This window comes from Ranitomeya variabilis, chromosome 3 (assembly GCF_051348905.1).
Source record: "Ranitomeya variabilis isolate aRanVar5 chromosome 3, aRanVar5.hap1, whole genome shotgun sequence".
NCBI lineage: Eukaryota > Metazoa > Chordata > Amphibia > Anura > Dendrobatidae > Ranitomeya > Ranitomeya variabilis.
Window position 1 is genome coordinate 567,512,699 of NC_135234.1, and position 18,744 is coordinate 567,531,442.

At 43.5% G+C, this 18,744-nt stretch overlaps 1 protein-coding gene across 2 annotated transcripts in view; it reads left to right on the forward strand.

The window, feature by feature from the left end:
• Nucleotides 1-18,744, forward strand: part of OBI1 (ORC ubiquitin ligase 1) — an 81,856-nt gene that overhangs the window by 11,733 nt on the left and 51,379 nt on the right. For both annotated transcript variants that reach the window (XM_077297187.1, XM_077297189.1), the window contains exons 3-4: nt 14,641-14,732; nt 16,503-16,748. In XM_077297187.1, the coding sequence (XP_077153302.1) occupies nt 14,641-14,732; nt 16,503-16,748 (338 nt within the window). The remainder of the gene's footprint in view (nt 1-14,640; nt 14,733-16,502; nt 16,749-18,744) is intronic.

Here is an 18,744-nt window from a genome sequence, read left to right on the forward strand (position 1 = left end):
TCTGATTGGCTGTTGAAAGTGCAACAGCCAATCAGAGCAATTCGTAATATTTCACCTATAAAAAGTGGGGAAATATTACAATCCAGCCATGGCCGATGCTGCAATATCATCGGCCATGGCTGGAAACCCTGATGTGCCCCCCCCACCCCCACAGCCACCGATCGCCTCCCCATTCCTCCGATCTGTCCCGTAGTCCCCTCAGTCCGCCTGTCCGCTCCCCCGTGCTCCGATCCACCCCCCCATGCTCCGATCCCCCCCCCCCCCCATACTTACCGAGCCTCCCGGAGTCCGTCCGTCTTCTCCATGGGCGCCGCCATCTTCCAAAATGGCGGGCGCATGCGCAGTGCGCCCGCCGAATCTGCCCCCCCTTTATCACCCCCATAGGTAGGGACATTAATAAAATAAAGAAAATATATATTTTTTTTTCTGCACTAGGGTTAGGGTTAGGGCTAGGGTTAGCATTAGGGTTAGGGCTAGGGATAGGGATAGGGTTAGAATTAGGCTATGTGCACACGGTGCGGAGTTGGCTGCGGATCCACAGCGGATTGGCCGCTGCGGATTCGAAGCAGTTTTCCATCAGGTTTACAGTACCATGTAAACCTATGGATAACCAAATCCGCTGTACCCATGGTGCGCAAAATACCACGCGGAAACGCTGTGTTGTGTTTTCCGCAGCATGTCAATTCTTTGTGCGGATTCCGCAGCGTTTTACACCTGTTCTTCAATAGGAATCCGCAGCTGAAATCCGCACAAAAAACACTGGAAATCCGCGGTAAATCTGCAGGTAAAACACAGTGCCTTTTACCTGCGGATTTTTCAAAAATGGTGCAGAAAAACCTCACACGAATCCGCAACGTGGGCACATAGCCTTAGGGTTAGGGTTGGAATTAGGGCTAGGATTGGAAATAGGGTTAAGATTAGGCCTGTGGTTAGGGTTAGGGTTAGGGGTGTGTTGGGGTTAGGGTTGGGATTAGGGTTAGGATTAGGGTTAGGGTTGGGATTAGGGTTATGGGTGTGTTGGGGTTAGAGTTGTGATTAGGGTTATGGCTAGAGTTGGGATTAGGGTTAGGGGTGTGTTGGGGTGAGTGTTGGAGTTAGAATTGAGGGGCTTCCACTTTTTAGGCACATCAGGGGTCTCCAAACGCAACATGGCGCCACCATTGATTTCAGCCAATCTTGCGTTCAAAAAGTCAAATGGTGCTCCCTCCCTTCCGAGCCCCGACATGCGCCCAATCAGTGGTTTACCCCCACATATGGGGTAACAGCATACTCAGGACAAACTGGGCAACAATTGTTGGGGTCCAATTTCTCCTGTTACCCTTGCAAAAATAAAAAATTGCTTGCTAAAACATAATTTTAGAGGCTCTGCGTCATAAACTTCTGTAAAGCACTTGGGGGTTCAAAGTGCTCACCACATATCTAGATAAGTTCCGTGGAGGGTCTAGTTTCCAAAATGGGGTCCCTTGTGGGGAGTTTCTACTGTTTAGGCACATCAGGGGGTCTCCAAATGCGACATGGTGCCACCATTGATTTCAGCCAATCTTGCGTTCAAAAAGTCAAATGGTGCTCCCTCCCTTCCGAGCCCCGACATGCGCCCAATCAGTGGTTTACCCCCACATATGGGGTAACAGCATACTCAGGACAAACTGGGCAACAATTGTTGGGGTCCAATTTCTCCTGTTACCCTTGCAAAAATAAAAAATTGCTTGCTAAAACATAATTTTAGAGGCTCTGCGTCATAAACTTCTGTAAAGCACTTGGGGGTTCAAAGTGCTCACCACATATCTAGATAAGTTCCGTGGAGGGTCTAGTTTCCAAAATGGGGTCCCTTGTGGGGAGTTTCTACTGTTTAGGCACATCAGGGGCTCTGCAAACACAACGTGACGCCCGCAGACCATTCCATCAAAGTCTGCATTTCAAAAGTCACTACTTCCCTTCCGAGCCCCGACGTGTGCCCAAACAGTGGTTCCCCCCCACATATGGGGTATCAGTGTACTCACGACAAACTGGACAACAACTTTTGGGGTCCAATTTCTCCTGCTACCCTTGTGAAACTAAAAAATTGCTTGCTAAAACATAATTTTAGAGGAAAGAAAAATGATTTTTTATTTTCACGGCTCTGCGTTGTAAACTTTTGCGAAGCACTTTGGGTGTCAAAGTGCTCACCATATATCTAGATAAGTTCCTTGGGGGATCTAGTTTCCAAAATGGGGTCACTTGTGGGGGGGTTTCTACTGTTTAGGCACATCAGGGGCTCTGCAAACGCAACGTGACGCCCGCGGACCATTCCATCAAAGTCTGCATTTCAAAAGTCACTACTTCCCTTCCGAGCCTCGACGTGTACCCAAGCAGTGGTTTACCCCCACATATGGGGTATCAGCGTACTCAGGATAAACTGGACAACAAATTTTGATGTAAAGTAGACATGTGGGTAATGTTATTTATTAACTATTTTGTGTCACATAACTCTCTGGTTTAACAGAATAAAAATTCAAAATTTCAAAATTTTCAAAATTTTAGCCAAATTTGCATTTTTTTCACAAATAAACGCAAAAATTATTGACCTAAATATACCACTAACATGAAGCCCAATATGTCACGAAGAAACAATCTCAGAACCGCTAGGATCCGTTGAAGCGTTCCTGAGTTATTACCTCATAAAGGGACACTGGTCAGAATTGGAAAAAACGGCGAGGTCATTAAGGTCAAAATAGGCTGGGTCATGAAGGGGTTAATTTACAGGTGTGTGTCTCCAGAAGCATGAGCTGGGCATATTGTACTTGTCACTACAACGTACTGGTCACTACAGCGGCAGTTTGCAATTTTCACTCGGCAACATCCACTGCTGCCTGTTTCTGGAAAACACCCATGGAGTAAAAATCTTCACGACATCTGTAGATAAATTCCCAAAAGGTTATAATTTCCAAAATGGGGTCACTTGAGGGGGGATTCTGCTTTTCTAGCACTTAGGGTCTCTATATGGAATCCCCAAACTAGTCTAGGAAAATCTGCACTCCAGGAGGCAAATAGCGCTCTGTCCCTCCCGAGTCTCTCCGCATGGCAAAGTAGTACTGTACAGCCACATATGGGGTATTTCTACATTCAGCAAAAATTGTGGGACTAATTTTGCTGTCATTTCTACCCATTTCCCAGTGTAAAAATGTAAAACTTGGGGCTAACACACAATCTTGGTGGTAAAAATGTAAATAGTTTTTTTTCTTCACTTTCCCAATGGTATAAAAGTCTGTGACACACCTGTGGTTTCAATATAATCACTGTTCCCCTAGATGAATTAATTGAGGTTTAATTGGTAAAATGGGATCACTCATGGGGGGTTCTGCTGTTCTGGCACCTCAGGGCACCCTCAAACAAGTGAAAAAAGGAGAAGAAAGAAGGCGCCAAGTAAAGTGCACACAAACCAAAATAATTAAAATAGCAGCTTTATTAGAAAACTAGATGGTGGCCCGATTCTAACGCATCGGGTATTCTAGAATATGTATGTCCACGTAGTATATTGCCCAGCCACGTAGTATATTGCCCAGCCACGTAGTATATTGCCCAGTGACGTAGTATACAGCACAGAGCCACGTATTATATTGCCCAGCCACGTATGACACAGGTTAAAAAAATAAAAAATAAACATATACTCACCTTCCGCAGGAGCGTTGTAGCTCTGTGGGCTGTGTGGGGTGCAGGCGGCAGCTTCCGGTCCCAGGGTGTGATTACGTCGCGGTCACATGACCGTGACGTCACGGCAGGTCCTTTCCGCGCAGGACTTGTGATGACGTCGCGGTCACATGACCGTGACGTCATGGCAGGTCCTTCTGCCAGACCATCCTTGCCACCGGAACGTGCTGCTTGCATCGCGAGGAGCGGGAAAGGCGGCGTAGGTGAGTATATAATCATTTTATATTTTTTTTATTACCGGTATTTTTGACATTAGATGTTTTTACTATTGACGCTGCATAGGCTTCTCAGTGTAGGGGTTAAGTAAAAGGGGCGGGGCAATAACTTTTTTACACAAGGCTCTGTAGGTTTGGATTTCTTCTTCCCTTAAAGGGAACCTGTCACCCCCCCCCCCCCCCCAGGCGTTTGAAACTAAAAGAGCCAACTTGTGCAGCAGTAATGCTGCATTCTGACAAGGTGGCTCTTTCAGTTATTGGTGCTGTAACTGCAGAAATAATCCGTTTTGTAATTTGTCCTAAATACCTTTCTTCAGTCCTGGAGGCAGGCCTTTTCCCCCCCTGCTGCAGACGCCACACAGCCATCACTCAAGTCTTCTTGGCGGCGCCTCCTCAGTGCTGTTTTGAAATGAGCCGGCACCTGCGCTCTTTTCTCATGCCTTGGCAGTGAGCGCTGCCCGTCCTCTGTGCTCATATGCAGTCCAGCTGACTGAGCCTCTGCGGCCGCCCTGCCTGTGAATCCCAGCCCCGCAGTGTCTTCTGATTTATTCACATTGCGGGGCTGGGATTTACAGGCAGGGCGGATGCGACGTGTGGCCATACGTCGCAATGCGTCGCTAATGCAAGTCTATGGAGAAAAAACACATCCTGCGGGCAACTTTGCAGGATGCGTTTTTTCTCCAAACTGACGCATTGCGACGTACGTCACACGACGCTAGTGTGAAAGTAGCCTAACCGGCACTTCCGGCCGGGCGGCCGGAAATGAGCGCATCGCTGACCCCCGTCACATGATCGGGGGTTAGCGATGCTTCTGCATAGTAACTATAGAGGTCCTTGAGACCTCTATGGTTACTGATACCGGCTAGCTGTGAGCGCCACCCTGTGGTCATCACTCATAGCACACCTGCATTTGCATTTTTTGCATGGCAAAAGTAAGAAAAAAAAAAAAAAAAAGTTAAAAAAAATGTGAAAAAAATATAAGTTTAACCCCTTAAGCCCCGAGGGTGGTTTCCACGTTAATGACCGGGCCAATTTTTACAATTCTGACCACTGTCTCTTTATGAGGTTATAACTCTGGAACGCTTCAACGGATCTTGGCGATTCTGACATTGTTTTCTCGTGACATGTTGTACATCATGATAGTGGTAAAATTTATTCGATAAAATAGCGTTTATTTGTGAAAAAAAATGGAAATTTGGCGAAAATTTTGAAAATTTCCAACTTTGAATTTTTATGCCCTTAAATCACAGAGATATGTCACACAAAATACTTAATAGGTAACATTTCCCACATGTCTACTTTACATCAGCACAATTTTGGAACCAAGATTTTTTTTTTGTTAGGGAGTTATAAGGGTTAAAATTTGACCAGCAATTTCTCATTTTTACAACACCATTTTTTTTTAGGGACCACATCTCATTTGAAGTCATTTTGAGGGGTCTATATGATAGAAAATACCCAAGTGTGACACCATTCTAAAAACTGCACCCCTCAAGGTGCTCAAAACCACATTCAAGAAGTTTATTAACCCTTCAGGTGTTTCACAGGAATTTTTGGAATGTTTAAATAAAAATTAACATTTAACTTTTTTTCACACAAAATTTATTTCAGCTCCAATTTGTTTTATTTTACCAAGGGTAACAGGAGAAAATGGACCCCAAAAGTTGTACAATTTGTCCTGAGTATGCTGATACCCCATATGTGGGGGTAAACCACTGTTTGGGGGCATGGCAGAGCTCGGAAGGAAAGGAGCGCCATTTTACTTTTCAATGCAAAATTGACTGGAATTGAGATGGGACGCCATGTTGCGTTTGGAGACCCCTGATGTGCGTAAACATTGAAACCCCCCACAAGTGACACCATTTTGGAAAGTAGACCCCCTAAGGAACTTATCTAGATGTGTGGTGAGCACTTTGACCCAACAAGTGCTTCACAGAAGTTTATAATGCAGAGCCATAAAAATAAAAAATCATATTTTTTCACAAAAATGATCTTTTCGCCCCCAATTTTTTGTTTTCCCAAGGGTAAGATAAGAAATTAGACCACAAAAGTTGTTGTTCAATTTGTCCTGAGTACGACGATACCCCATATGTGGGGGTAAACCACTGTTTGGCGCATGGCAGAGCTCGGAAGGGAGGGAGCGCCATTTGACTTTTCAATGCAAAATTGACTGGAATTGAGATGGGACACCATGTCGCGTTTGGAGAGCCCCTGATGTGCCTAAACATTAAAACCCCCCACAAGTGACACCATTTTGGAAAGTAGACCCCCTAAGGAACTTATCTAGATGTGTTTTGAGAGCTTTGAACCCCCAAGTGTTTCACTACAGTTTATAACGCAGAGCCGTGAAAATAAAAATTCCTTTTTTTTTTTCACAAAAATGATTTATTAGCCCCCAGATTTGTATTTTCCCAAGGGTAACAAGAGAACTTGGACCCCAAAAGTTGTTCTCCAATTTGTCCCGAGTACGCTGATAACCCATATGTTGGGGTAAACCCTTGTTTGGGCGCACGGGAGAGCTCGGAAGGGAAGGAGCACTGTTTTACTTTTTCAACACAGAATTGGCTGGAATTGAGATCGGACGCCATGTCACGTTTGGAGAGCCCCTGATGTGCCTGAACAGTGGAAACTCCCCAATTCTACCTGAAACCCTAATCCCAACGGTAACCATAACCACACCCCTAACCCTGACACACCCCTAACCCTAATCCCAACCGTAAATGTAATCCAAACCCTAACTTTAGCCCCAACCCTAACCCTAGCCCTAACCCTAATGGGAAAATGGAAATAAATACATTTTTTTAATTTTATTATTTTTCCCTAACTAAGGGGGTGATGAAGGGGGGTTTGATTTACTTTTATAGCGTTTTTCTATATCGGATTTTTATGATTGGCAGCTGTCACACACTAAAAGTTTTTGCGTCTCCACATTTTGAGACCTATAATTTTTCCATATTTTAGTCCACAGAGTCATGTGAGGTCTTGTTTTTTGCGGGATGAGTTGACGTTTTTATTGGTAACATTTTCGGGCACATGACATTTTTTGATCGCTTTTTATTCCGATTTTTGTGAGGCAGAATGACCAAAAACCAGCTATTCATGAATTTCTTTTGGGGGAGGCGTTTATACCGTTCCACGTTTGGTAAAATTGATAAAGCAATTCATCGGGTCAGTACAATTACAGCGATATCTCATTTATATCATTTTTATATGTTTTGGCGCTTTTATACGATAAAAGCTATTTTATAGAAAAAATAATTATTTTGGCATCGCTTTATTCTGAGGACTATAACTTTTTTATTTTTTTGCTTATGATGCTGTATGGCGGTTTGTTTTTTGCGGGACAAGATGATGTTTTCAGCGGTACCATGGTTATTTATATCCATCTTTTTGATCGCGTGTTATTCCACTTTTTGTTCAGCAGTATGATAATAAAGCGTTGTTTTTTTTGGCTCATTTTTTTTTTTTCTTGCGGTGTTCACTGAAGGGGTTAACTAGTGGGACAGTTTTATAGGTTGGGTCGTTACGGACGCGGCGATACTAAATATGTGTACTTTTATTGTTTTGTTTTTTTTATTTAGATAAAGAAATGTATTTATGGGAATAATAATTTTTTTTTCTTTATTTAGGAATTATTATTATTATTATTTTTTTTTTACATATGTGGAATTTTTTATTTTTTTTACTTTGTCCCAGGGGGGGACATCTCAGATCGCTGATCTGACAGTTTGCACAGCACTCTGTCAGATCAGCGATCTGACTGACAGCGCTGCAGGCTTACCAGCGCCTGCATTGGACCCGGAAGTAATCCCTGCAGGACCCGGATGCAGCCCCGCGGCCATTTTGGATCTGGGGCCTGCAGGGATAGGAGGTAAGAGACGCTCGGAGCAACGCGATCACATCGCATTGCTCCGGGGGTCTCAGGGAAGCCCGCAGGGAGCCCCCTTCCTGCGCGATGCTTCCCTATACCGCCGGAACACTGCGATCATGTTTGATCGCAGTGTGCCGTGGGTTAATGTGCCGGGGGCGGTCCGTCACCGCTCCTGGCACATAGTGCCGGATGTCAGCTGCGATAGTCAGCTGACACCCGGCCGCGATCGGCCGCGCTCCCCCCGTGAGCGCGGCCGATCGCATATGACGTACTATCCTGTCGGTGGGAATTAAGGCCCACCCCACCTCAACGGGATAGTACGTCATATGGGATTAAGGGGTTAAATCACCCCCCTTTCGCCCCATTCAAAATAAATCAATAAAAAAAAAAATCAAACCTACACATATTTGGCTTCGCCACGTTCAGAATCGCCCGATCTATCAATAAAAAATAGCATTAACCTGATCGCTAAACAGCGTAGCGAGAAAAAAATTTGAAACGCCAGAATTACAATTTTTTGGGGTCGCCGCGACATTGCATTAAAATGCAATAACGGGCGATCAAAAGAATGTATCTGCACCGAAATGGTATCATTAAAAACACCAGCTCGGCACGCCAAAAAATAAGCTCTCAACCGACCCCAGATCATGTAAAATGGAGACGCTACGGGTATCAGAAAATGGCGCAATTTTTTTTTTTTTTTTTTTTTTAGCAAAGTTTGGAATTTTTTTTCACCACTTAGATAAAAACTAGCCTAGTCATGTTAGGTGTCAATGAACTCGTAATGACCTGGAGAATCATAATGGCAGGTCAGTTTTAGCATTTATTGAACCTAGCAAAAAATCCAAACAAAAAACAAGTGTGGGATTGAACTTTTTTTGGAATTTAACCGCACTTGGAATTTTTTTCCCGTTTTCTAGCAGGGCTGTGGAGTCGGATTCCGAGTTAGTTTTGGTTGGAGTCGGAGTCGGTAGAAATGTACCGACTCCGACTCCAGCTTTAAAAAAAAATGTATTAATATTTCATAATTGAACTTTCATATGAATTTTATAAATGTTACTCAAATATATATGTTCTATCAAACTATGAACAACAGTGATAAGCAGTTCTGCTGGAGATAGAGACATTTCTTACTTCTTGTGTGTCACTGTTCTCCACTGCCCTTATCTAATCTTATACTTGGTTAACCTCATGCTGCCCCAACCCCCCTACTTACAATGTATGAAACTGAAAGTGAAAATGTGTTGCAAATTCTTAGTAGTAAAGCTCCTCCTCTAGACTAGATGTTTACTAGGTGTGCGTCTTCCAAGCATCTCACAGCTGCTACTCAGAAGAGGAAGACTGTAAGAAGTATTATCCTTTCAACAAACTTTGCATCAGTTAACTGTGAGTACATGAGGACTAACAGTATTACTGACCACTATATCAGTTGTACGACCTGGCAATAATTTTGCACAATTGTTTTTAGGAAAAACAATTGTCATTTGGATTGTGAATGCAGAATTAAAAACCTGAGAATGTCAAAGAAGCGTCACATTAAATCAGCTGTATTTGAACATTTCACCATCACTCAAGATAGAAAACATTATGTCTGTCAGTGTATGACAAATGATCCAGACGAAAACAAATGCTGTGAAGCCAAGATCAGTGCATATTCAGGCAAAGATAAAAATGCTCCTACCAGAGCTTCTAATCTAAAGAGACATTTACAGCGCTTTCATCCAGAAGTACTGAAAGCAGTGGAAGAGAGAGAGACTGCATCCAAACCAATGAACTAGTGCCCAGCTCTTCCAGCCAAACAATGGAGCAGAGAACTTTGCAGCCATCAGTTGCAAGATATTTTGTCAGTGACAAAGTTACTGTGACAATGACAGTAGATACATTTAAAAAACAGATCATAGAGCTTGTTGTAAAGGATAGTGTGCCTATTTCATTATTTTCACGACCAGCTTTTATGTGTCTGAATGAGGAAATGGCCCGCAAGCTTGGTGTTTCTCTGGAGAGAGAGAGAGTATTAGAAAATTAGTAATCGAAGAAGCTTTTAAACAAAAGGAAGAACTTAAAAAAACTTTAAAGGGACGCTTTCTGTTTCTTCAAATGGATGCCTGCACACGTCACAGAGTGAACTATTTTGCCATCAATGTCCGATTTGTTTGTGACAAATCTGAAATAGTTACCAAGACATTGGCAGTAAAAGACACCAAAGCTCATCACACCAGTGAGTTTCTCCAGGTCTTGGTGGAAAAGGTTCTGCAAGACTATGAACTTAAAAAAGAGCAAGTTCTTTCTGTCGTAACTGACAATGCTTCAAATATGATAAGTACTATTAAGCTAACGAATGAAAGTAATGATGGTGACCAGCAGCTAGAAGAACATTCTGGGTCCACAGACACAGAAATGTTTGAAATACAGGAACACAGTATTGTAACTGAGGAGCAAACTGAAGTTGCTTCAGATGAACAGCAACATGATAGTTTAGATGATCTTGTTGAAACTGTGTCAATACGTTCTTTCATTCATCACATGCGCTGTGTTGTGCATACGCTACAGCTGGCTATAAGAGTCTGCAAGAAGGACATGCTGCTGACCTGATTGGCAAGGTGAGAAAATTGGCTACTGTTGCCAGAACCCCTAAAGTTGACTCAATTTTGAAGAGACGTGCTGGAAAAGGGGCAATTATTGATCAAGCCACACGATGGGGCAGTACTTACTTAATGATTCAGCGCTTGGTTGAACTGATAACCTTTCTTGTAGACATGGCTAACCCTCAACTGACGCTAAATTAAAGTCAGTGGAATCAGGTGACTGAGCTGAAAAAATTGCTAGAGCACCCATTTACAGTGACTAAAAAATTACAAGCAGAGGACTTAACTCCAGGTATTTTCTTAAAGGAGTGGAAGAACCTGATGTTTCGCCTGTCCCAAAGAGGAGGGTTAATTGCAAGTGGCATTGCTACATCAATGAAATGGAGAGAGGAGCTACTATTACAAAATAACATTCTTTTGGCAGCTGTTTATGTAGACCCAATGCATCAGATTCTTCTAGATGATCAACAGCTAACTAAAGGAAAAGAAGCTCTGTTTGAAATAGCAGTAAGGATGAAAGGGTTGCAGAACAGTCAGGAGGAACAAGAAGAATTTGGTCGTCCTGCCACATCTTCACCCTCATCAACTGATGAAGAATTTAATTTAGAAAAATATTTGGATCACAAGGACCGTGCAAAGTATTCCCGCATAGAAGAAGAGTCATCCCCATCAAAGAACACAGCCAGTACATTTCAGCAGAATTTTTCATGTGCACTAAAAGAAATTGAGAAATTTGACCGTTCATCAAAAATAACAGTGCAACAAGCGATTTCTCTGTATCCTGACATTGTCAGAGATGTTGCCCGAGTGGTTACTGCTTTGCTACCAACCCAAGTTAGTGTAGAGAGGTTGTTCTCTGCTCTCAAAATAATTAGATCAGATTTGAGGGCATCCATGAATGAGGATCTGACAGAGGCAATACTTTTTCTGAGGACAAATCTATAGATTTCTTCTTATTAACTGCATAACGGTGTTTATTGCATATTTACTTACAAGAGTTTAGAAAAGTTTATAAAAGTTATTTGCTATATTCTAATTGTATTCTAATAAATATAGTTTTTGCTCTAAGTGGTCTGATTACTTATATGATGGTGAGAAACTGAATAAGCACGATGTTAATATTTTACAACAGTAAATTTATTGTTACGAATTGGCCATTTATGAAGGAGTCTGAGTCGGAACCTGATAAAATCCAGGAGTCGGAGTCGCAACTGTGGCTTACCGACTCCACAGCCCTGTTTTCTAGTACACGACATGCTAAAACCAATGATGTCGTTCAAAAGTACAACTTGTTTAGCAAAAAATAAGCCCTCACATGGCCGTACTGACGGAAAAATAAAAAAGTTATAGCTCTGGGAAGGAGGGGAGCGAAAAACGAACACGGAAAAACGGAAAATCCCAAGGTCATGAAGGGGTTAAGCTACATAGGAGCGATCTGATGATCGCTGCTATGTAGCTGAGCCGATCAGGCTATGCGAGCTTCTAGTCTCCCATGGAGGCTATTGAAGCATGGCAAAAGTTTAAAAAAAAGTTTTAAAAAATATGAAAAAAATATGAAAGTTTAAATCACCCCCCCCTTTCGCCCCATTCAAAATAAAACAATAAAAAAAAATCAAACATACACATATTTGGTATCGCCACGTTCAGAATCGCCCGATCTTTCAATTAAAAAGGATTAACCTGATCGCTAAACGGCGTAGCGAGAAAAAAATTCAAAACGCCAGAATTACCGTATTTTTCGGACTATAAGACGCACCCAGGTTTTAGAGGTGGAAAATAGGGAAAAAAAATATTTGAAGCAAAAAAATGGGGTAAAATATTTAATAACATAAATAACATACTATTATATGTGGTGTTATTACATATAATAGTATGTTATTATGTTGGAAGCTGCAGGACCAGTGTGGTGTCTGTACAGTACTATATGAAGATGCTGGAGGGTGAGTATAAGAATGGGGGCACAGGGCTGATATTGAAAGCACCACTCCAGCACTGCAAAATAGCACTGGAGTGCTGCTTTAAAATCCCATGGGAGAACTATAACTCCCAGCATGTCCTGCAGATCCTATGACATGCTGGGAGTTATAGTTCACCACAGGAGTGGCAGAGTGCTTTATTGTGTATTGTAAAGACTAACCTCTTAATTGTGGCAGCCAGCCTGTGGTGAGGTAAAAGCATCCCATGACTGCACACAGAGCCCTCCCTCTTGTTGCCTTTCCACAGCGCACGCGCAGGACATAAGAGGAAGCTGCAGATTCTAGGTGGGAGTCTGAAGGACCTATGATGATGTCAGAAGAGGGAGGGCTCTGAGCTGCCATGTGATGCTCCAGCCCGCCCACTCCTGACATCACACAGGTCCTGTTTGTGCACAGCACTTGGCATCCAGGCATGGCAGGCAGGTATGCAGCAATCTCCTCTCCGCTCTGGCCCCTGCTGCTGCTGCCTCCTCCCCAGGACACACAAATCTCCCTAGCTGCTGCAGCAATCAGCGCTGAGGAAGCCATGCGTGTCCCTGCTTAAGTGCAGTAGTCATTTGCTGCTCCTGGCTCACCGCTCAGCTGATCGGTGGGCGGGGAGCCGCTAATGAATATTCACTGCACTTAATCATCGGGACCACATGGTTTTCCCAGCTCTGATTCCGGGCAGCGGGGACATCCTGAAGTGGGATAACAGTGCGATCCCACTCACTGCTGCCCCCCTCCCCACATGCTACATCCTGGCCATAAGACGCACCCACACTTTCCTCCCAAATTTGGAGGAAAAAAAGTGCGTCTTATGGTCGGAAAAATACGGTACATTCTTTTGATTGCCCGTTATTGCATTTTAATGCAATGTCACGGCTGCACAAAAGTGGTATCATTAACAACATCAGCTCAGCACGCAAAAAATAATTCCTCACCTGACCTGAGATCCCAAACAATAAAAACGCTACGGGTATCGGAAAATGGCGCTATTTTTATTTTATTTTTTTTTAGCTAAGTTTGGAATTTTATTTCACCACTTAGATAAAAAATAACCTAGACTTGTTTGGTGTCTATGAACTCATAATGACCTGGAGAATCGCAATAGCATTTAGTGAATGTAGCAAAAAAGCCACTTTTTTTGCAATTTCACATCACTTGGAATTTTTTTCCCGTTTTCTAGTACAGGACATGGTAAAACCAATGGTGTCGTTCAAAAGTACAACTCGTCCTGCAAAAAATAAGCCCTCACATGGCCATATTGACGGAAAAATAAAAAAGTTATGGCTCTGGGAAGGATGGGAGCGAAAAAGGGCTACGTCTTGAAGGGGTTAATAATGAAGACTTTCATTTAAAAATTGCATTTTGTTTCCTTGTGTTGCCTTTGTTTAATATTTTATTTTGTTTGGTGATCTGAAACATTTTAAGTGTGACAAACGTGCAAAAGAATATGAAATCAGGGAGAGGCAAACACATTTTCACAGAACTGTAATAGGTCCACCTCTCCTTATCCTGTAATAACGTCCTATAACAGGCACACCTGTCCTTATACTGTAATATCATCCTGTAATAGGCACACCTGTACTTATCATGTCCTGTAATAACGTCACATAATAGGCACACCTGTCCTAATCATTTACTGTAATAAAGCACCGTAGTAGGCACACCTGTTCCTATATACTGTAATAGTGTTCCGTAATACACACCTGTCATTGTGCTGTAATATGTCCCGTAATAGACACACCTGTCCTTTTTATATACAGTAATATTACACCTATCTTATGATATAATAGCATCTTGTAATGTTGAACTTAATGGACATTTGTTTTTTTTTCAAAACATATAGTTAATAACACACATCTATCTCAACAAAATCCTGCAGCAACGCACACCTGTCCCGGCAGCATCCCTTGGCGGCACACACCGGTTGCCCCAACATCCCGTAATGCTGCATGTCTGTCCCGTCAGCATCCCGTAATGCCAGTTGCCTGTCCCGATAGCGTCCTGTAACAATGCACACCTGTCCCGATAGCGTCCTGTAACAATGTGCGGCAGGCTTCTTTAGCACTTTCCTTAGAATAACCGCTGTCACATAGTCCTCTCTATCCCTGTGTAGCATCAGTGTAACAAGTATATTACATGTCTAAACTTTGTGGAAATCCCATTGCACTAAGCCACGGAACATTATTGTGTGGAAGGAAAATTTGTCTTGTGCTTAGTGCATTGCTACATGTATAACTCATACACTCTTGTAGATATAGATTTGTATTTACAGCAAGATGTGTCTATCCTTAAAATCAAAAAGTGTTTTCCTTTGTCAGGTGGGACAAGTGAAGATGAAGGCAAGCTGACTCACTCAGGCCGAAAGCATCTTCGTAAAACTAGACTTGCGCTTCTTCAGAAAGAATATGAGGTAAGATATTCAACTTTACATGGAGAGCAAGCAGTGCGCTAGAAACCCTAGAGTGTATCCTAAAGGGAAGCCCATCCACTGAACTCAGTGCCTTGTCGGAGGAACCCTGGGAGCAGAATGGCTTTTAACCCCTTCTTACCTGCCCCCTGCAGGGTTGTTCCATCATGGTGATCTCACACTGACAGCTCTATCCTGTACTTAGTGACCTGAAAAAGCCCGCTACTGTCAATAAAAGCCTTCAACACTAGAGATGAGCGGATCAGGCAAAATTCTAAATCACCTGTTCATGTGGATTTTTCCAGGAAGTTCGATTTTCAGAGAAGTTACTCCATAAATTTAATGTCCCTTATGCTCTTGGGTCTTTCCAGATCTCAGAATATAATTAACGTAAGATGAAAAAAAAAGTTTAAAAAAATCCTTTACTCACCTTACCGTGCACATCTCCAGCCCCTCTGCTCCTCACCATCACCCATCTGGTCCTCACCGCATCTTCAGATCTCCACTGCTTGCTCTGAAATTTCCGGGCTTCTCATGATGGGCCAGGACACTGGATCCGATGAGGGCTCTGTGCATGTGCGTGCCGGATCACAGCACACAAGATCACTTCATGACAACATGACCATCTGTGCAGAATCCTCTATGCTGGACTGGAACTTAAAGCTTTGATGATGGCATTTCAGCTCCAGTGGCGATCTGAAAATGTGGCGAAGTCCAAATGGGGGGCATAGAGGTGATTGGTAAGATGAGTATAAGGATTTCTTTTTTTTTTTCACATGTTATTGGACTTTAAGAGTTCCATAAAATGACAGCCGCCATCTGTGTCCAGGCAGAAGCAAATTGCAAATAAAAATTGCAGCAAAAATGTGCATCAGAGATGGTAGGTTTCCTAGGCAAGCAGTGCAGCACTTACAAGCCATTTGCTGTAGAGCTTGCAGGCGCTGCTCTGAAGCTTGTTGGATCCGTCCAGCTTCAGTATCTCTGCACTTCGGTGATGCTCCAGAGGCAAATCTGTCTCTGCTTGCAGCATTGAAGATCACATTGTGGACTCGAGGTGCTGCCATGAACTGTCAGTTAACAGGACTACCCTGCGCCCGGCAATCAGGAACCTAAGAGACTGATGTGTGGTGCACTCCTGCAGACAAAAATGAGAACCCCCCCCCCCCCCCCCCCTTTAAATGCAGAAGCAGCTGCTTTTACATGTTTGGCTTCTATTTAACCCTTTCACACCATTAATAATCTCACAGAGATTCTCTGCACATTGGGGGCTGGGACATGCAGAAAAAGACATTATCTGGATCTTCTCTTCATGGCTCTTTACAGATCGGTATTATCTGTGATCTGTGTATGAGGAAAGCCGAAAGTAAAAAAAAGACTATTTTTTACAAGCCTGAAATTGACACATTAAAAAATAAATGTTGTAAACTTGTAGATGCTAAAAATGAATGCACATAAATGAGAAAACAATGGAAAACAGTGTATTGTGTGGAGCGGCTATAGTGCACAGAACATTATGTACTCGTATATCACCGCCATATACAGGAGGATCTGTTATGGATTGCTTAAATGACCTTAAAAGCATATGTGCATATGTGTAAAATTTTTAGCAGTTAAGAAAAAACATTCCAAAATGTCAAATCTGCACACCGTATACATTCGCTATCAAGTGCCAGTAGCAAGGTTGAGTGTGCTTGTTGCTTAGTGAAAATTGCCATATAAATACTTATCCGTATCACAGTTATTACCCTTCCGCATGTGTCTTGTGTATTTTAGGATGAAATAGATTCCCTAGTGAAAGAGATAGAAGAGCTAAAAAGGCACAATGTTCAACTAGAAGAGGGCCGTAGTGATGCAACCCATCCTGCTGCCATTTCTACATCCTGCAACTGTGCTATCAAAGAGGCTGAGGATGGAAGAGGTAATATTCATGACAGTCTGCTGGAAGAATGGAACAGAAAGTTGGAAATGGTGAATGCTGCCAATAAACAAGTTCAGGAGGACATTGAAAAGTTAAAAGAGGTGATTTTCCTATCTACTGACTAGCTCAGTACAAAGATAATAATACTAATAATGATGTAGTAATAATAATATAATACTATGTGTTTTCAGCAATATACTGTTTATACTCGAGTATACGCCGACCCGAGTATAAGCCGAGGCACCTACTTTTGCCACAGAAAACTGGGTAAGCTTATTTACTCGAGTATATGCATATGCATTGTCCCCTCATCCCTGTCCTGCTATGCGTGGCTTCCCCCGTCGCTGTCGTGATATGCGTGCCTCCTCATCACTGTCTTTATTGTATGCATGCCTCCTCCGTTCCTTCCCTGTATGCATGCCTCCTCCGTTCCTTCCCTGTCTGCATGCCTCCTCCGTTCCTTCCCTGTCTGCATGCCTTCTCCATTCTTTCCCTGTCTGCATGCCTCCTCCGTTCCGTCCCTGTATGCATGCCTTCTCCGTTCCATCCCTGTCTGCATGTATCCTCCGTTCCGACCCTGTTTGCATGCCTCCTCCGTTCCTTCATTGTCTGCATGCCTCCTCCGTTCCTTCATTGTCTGCATGCCTCCTCCGTTCCTTCATTGTCTGCATGCCTCCTCCGTTCCGTCCCTGTCTGCATGCCTCCTCTGTTCCTTCCCTGTCTGCATGCCTCCTCCGTTCCTTCCCTGTCTGCATGCCTTCTCCGTTCCTTCCCTGTCTGCATGCCTCCTCCGTTCCGTCCCTGTCTGCATGCCTCCTCCGTTCCGTCCCTGTCTGCATGCCTCCTCCGTTCCGTCCCTGTCTGCATGCCTCCTCTGTTCCGTCCCTGTCTGCATGCCTCCTCCGTTCCGTCCCTGTCTGCATGCTTCCGCCATTCCGTCCCTGTATACATGCCTCCTTATCCCCTATCCCTGTGTGCATGTTTCCTATTGAAAAAAAAAAAAACATCATACTCACCTACCTGCGCGCCCTGGGTGCTTGCACTGCATCCCATTCCGGCTGTCGGCGCCTGCCTGCAGCTCATCCTGTGCTCAGCGGTCACGTGGTACCGTGTTATGATCCGGTGACCTTGGAGCCGCATGAAACTTTCTCTGGAGTCGGTGGAACCTGTACTGACCGCAAATCCTGAGCTAACACCGCAACTAGAAGTAGCCGTGGGGTGTGCCTAACATACCCTAGACACCTCGACACAGCCAGAGGACTAAATACCCCTATAGATGGAAATAGGAAATGCTATCTTGCCTCAGAGCAGACCCCCAAAGGATAGGCAGCCCCCCACGAATAATGACTGTGAGAAGGAGAAGATTAGACACACGCAGGTAGAAAACAGGATTTAGCAAAAGAGGCCACTCTAGCTAAATAGGAAAGGATAGGACAGATTACTAGGCAGTCAGTATTAAAACCCTTCCAAAAATATCCACAGCAGATAATACAAAAAGTTCCACAATCTAACTAAAGACATGTAATGTATATCTGCCACTCCAGAGAATCCAGCAAGACTGAGAAAATACTGACACAATCTAAGCTGGACAAGAAAACACAAAGAATAGCACTGAATTGTGAAACACACAGCATGTGTGTCACAGGGAAAAAAAAACAGATACTTATCTTTGCTGATTTGGCAGAAAGGCAGGAGGAACCAGGCAGAGGTAAAACACCTCCCAACAACAATTGACAACTGGCAAGGACTAATGAATCCTGCACACCTAAATACCCCAGTCAGAACTGCAATCAGCAGATACACCTGACCAAGACTGCAACTCAGGGGCAACTGCATTACCACCTACAACCACCGGAGGGAGCCCAAAAGCAGAATTCACAACAGTACCCCCCCCTTGAGGAGGGGTCACCGAACCCTCACCAGCGCCCCCAGACCGATCAGGACGAGCCAAAGGAAAGGCACGGACCAAATCAGCAGCATGGACATCAGAAGCAAAAACCCAAGAATTATCCTCCTGGCCATAACCCTTCCATTTGACAAGGTACTGAAGCCTCTGCCTCGAAAAACGAGAATCCAAAATCTTCTCAACCACATACT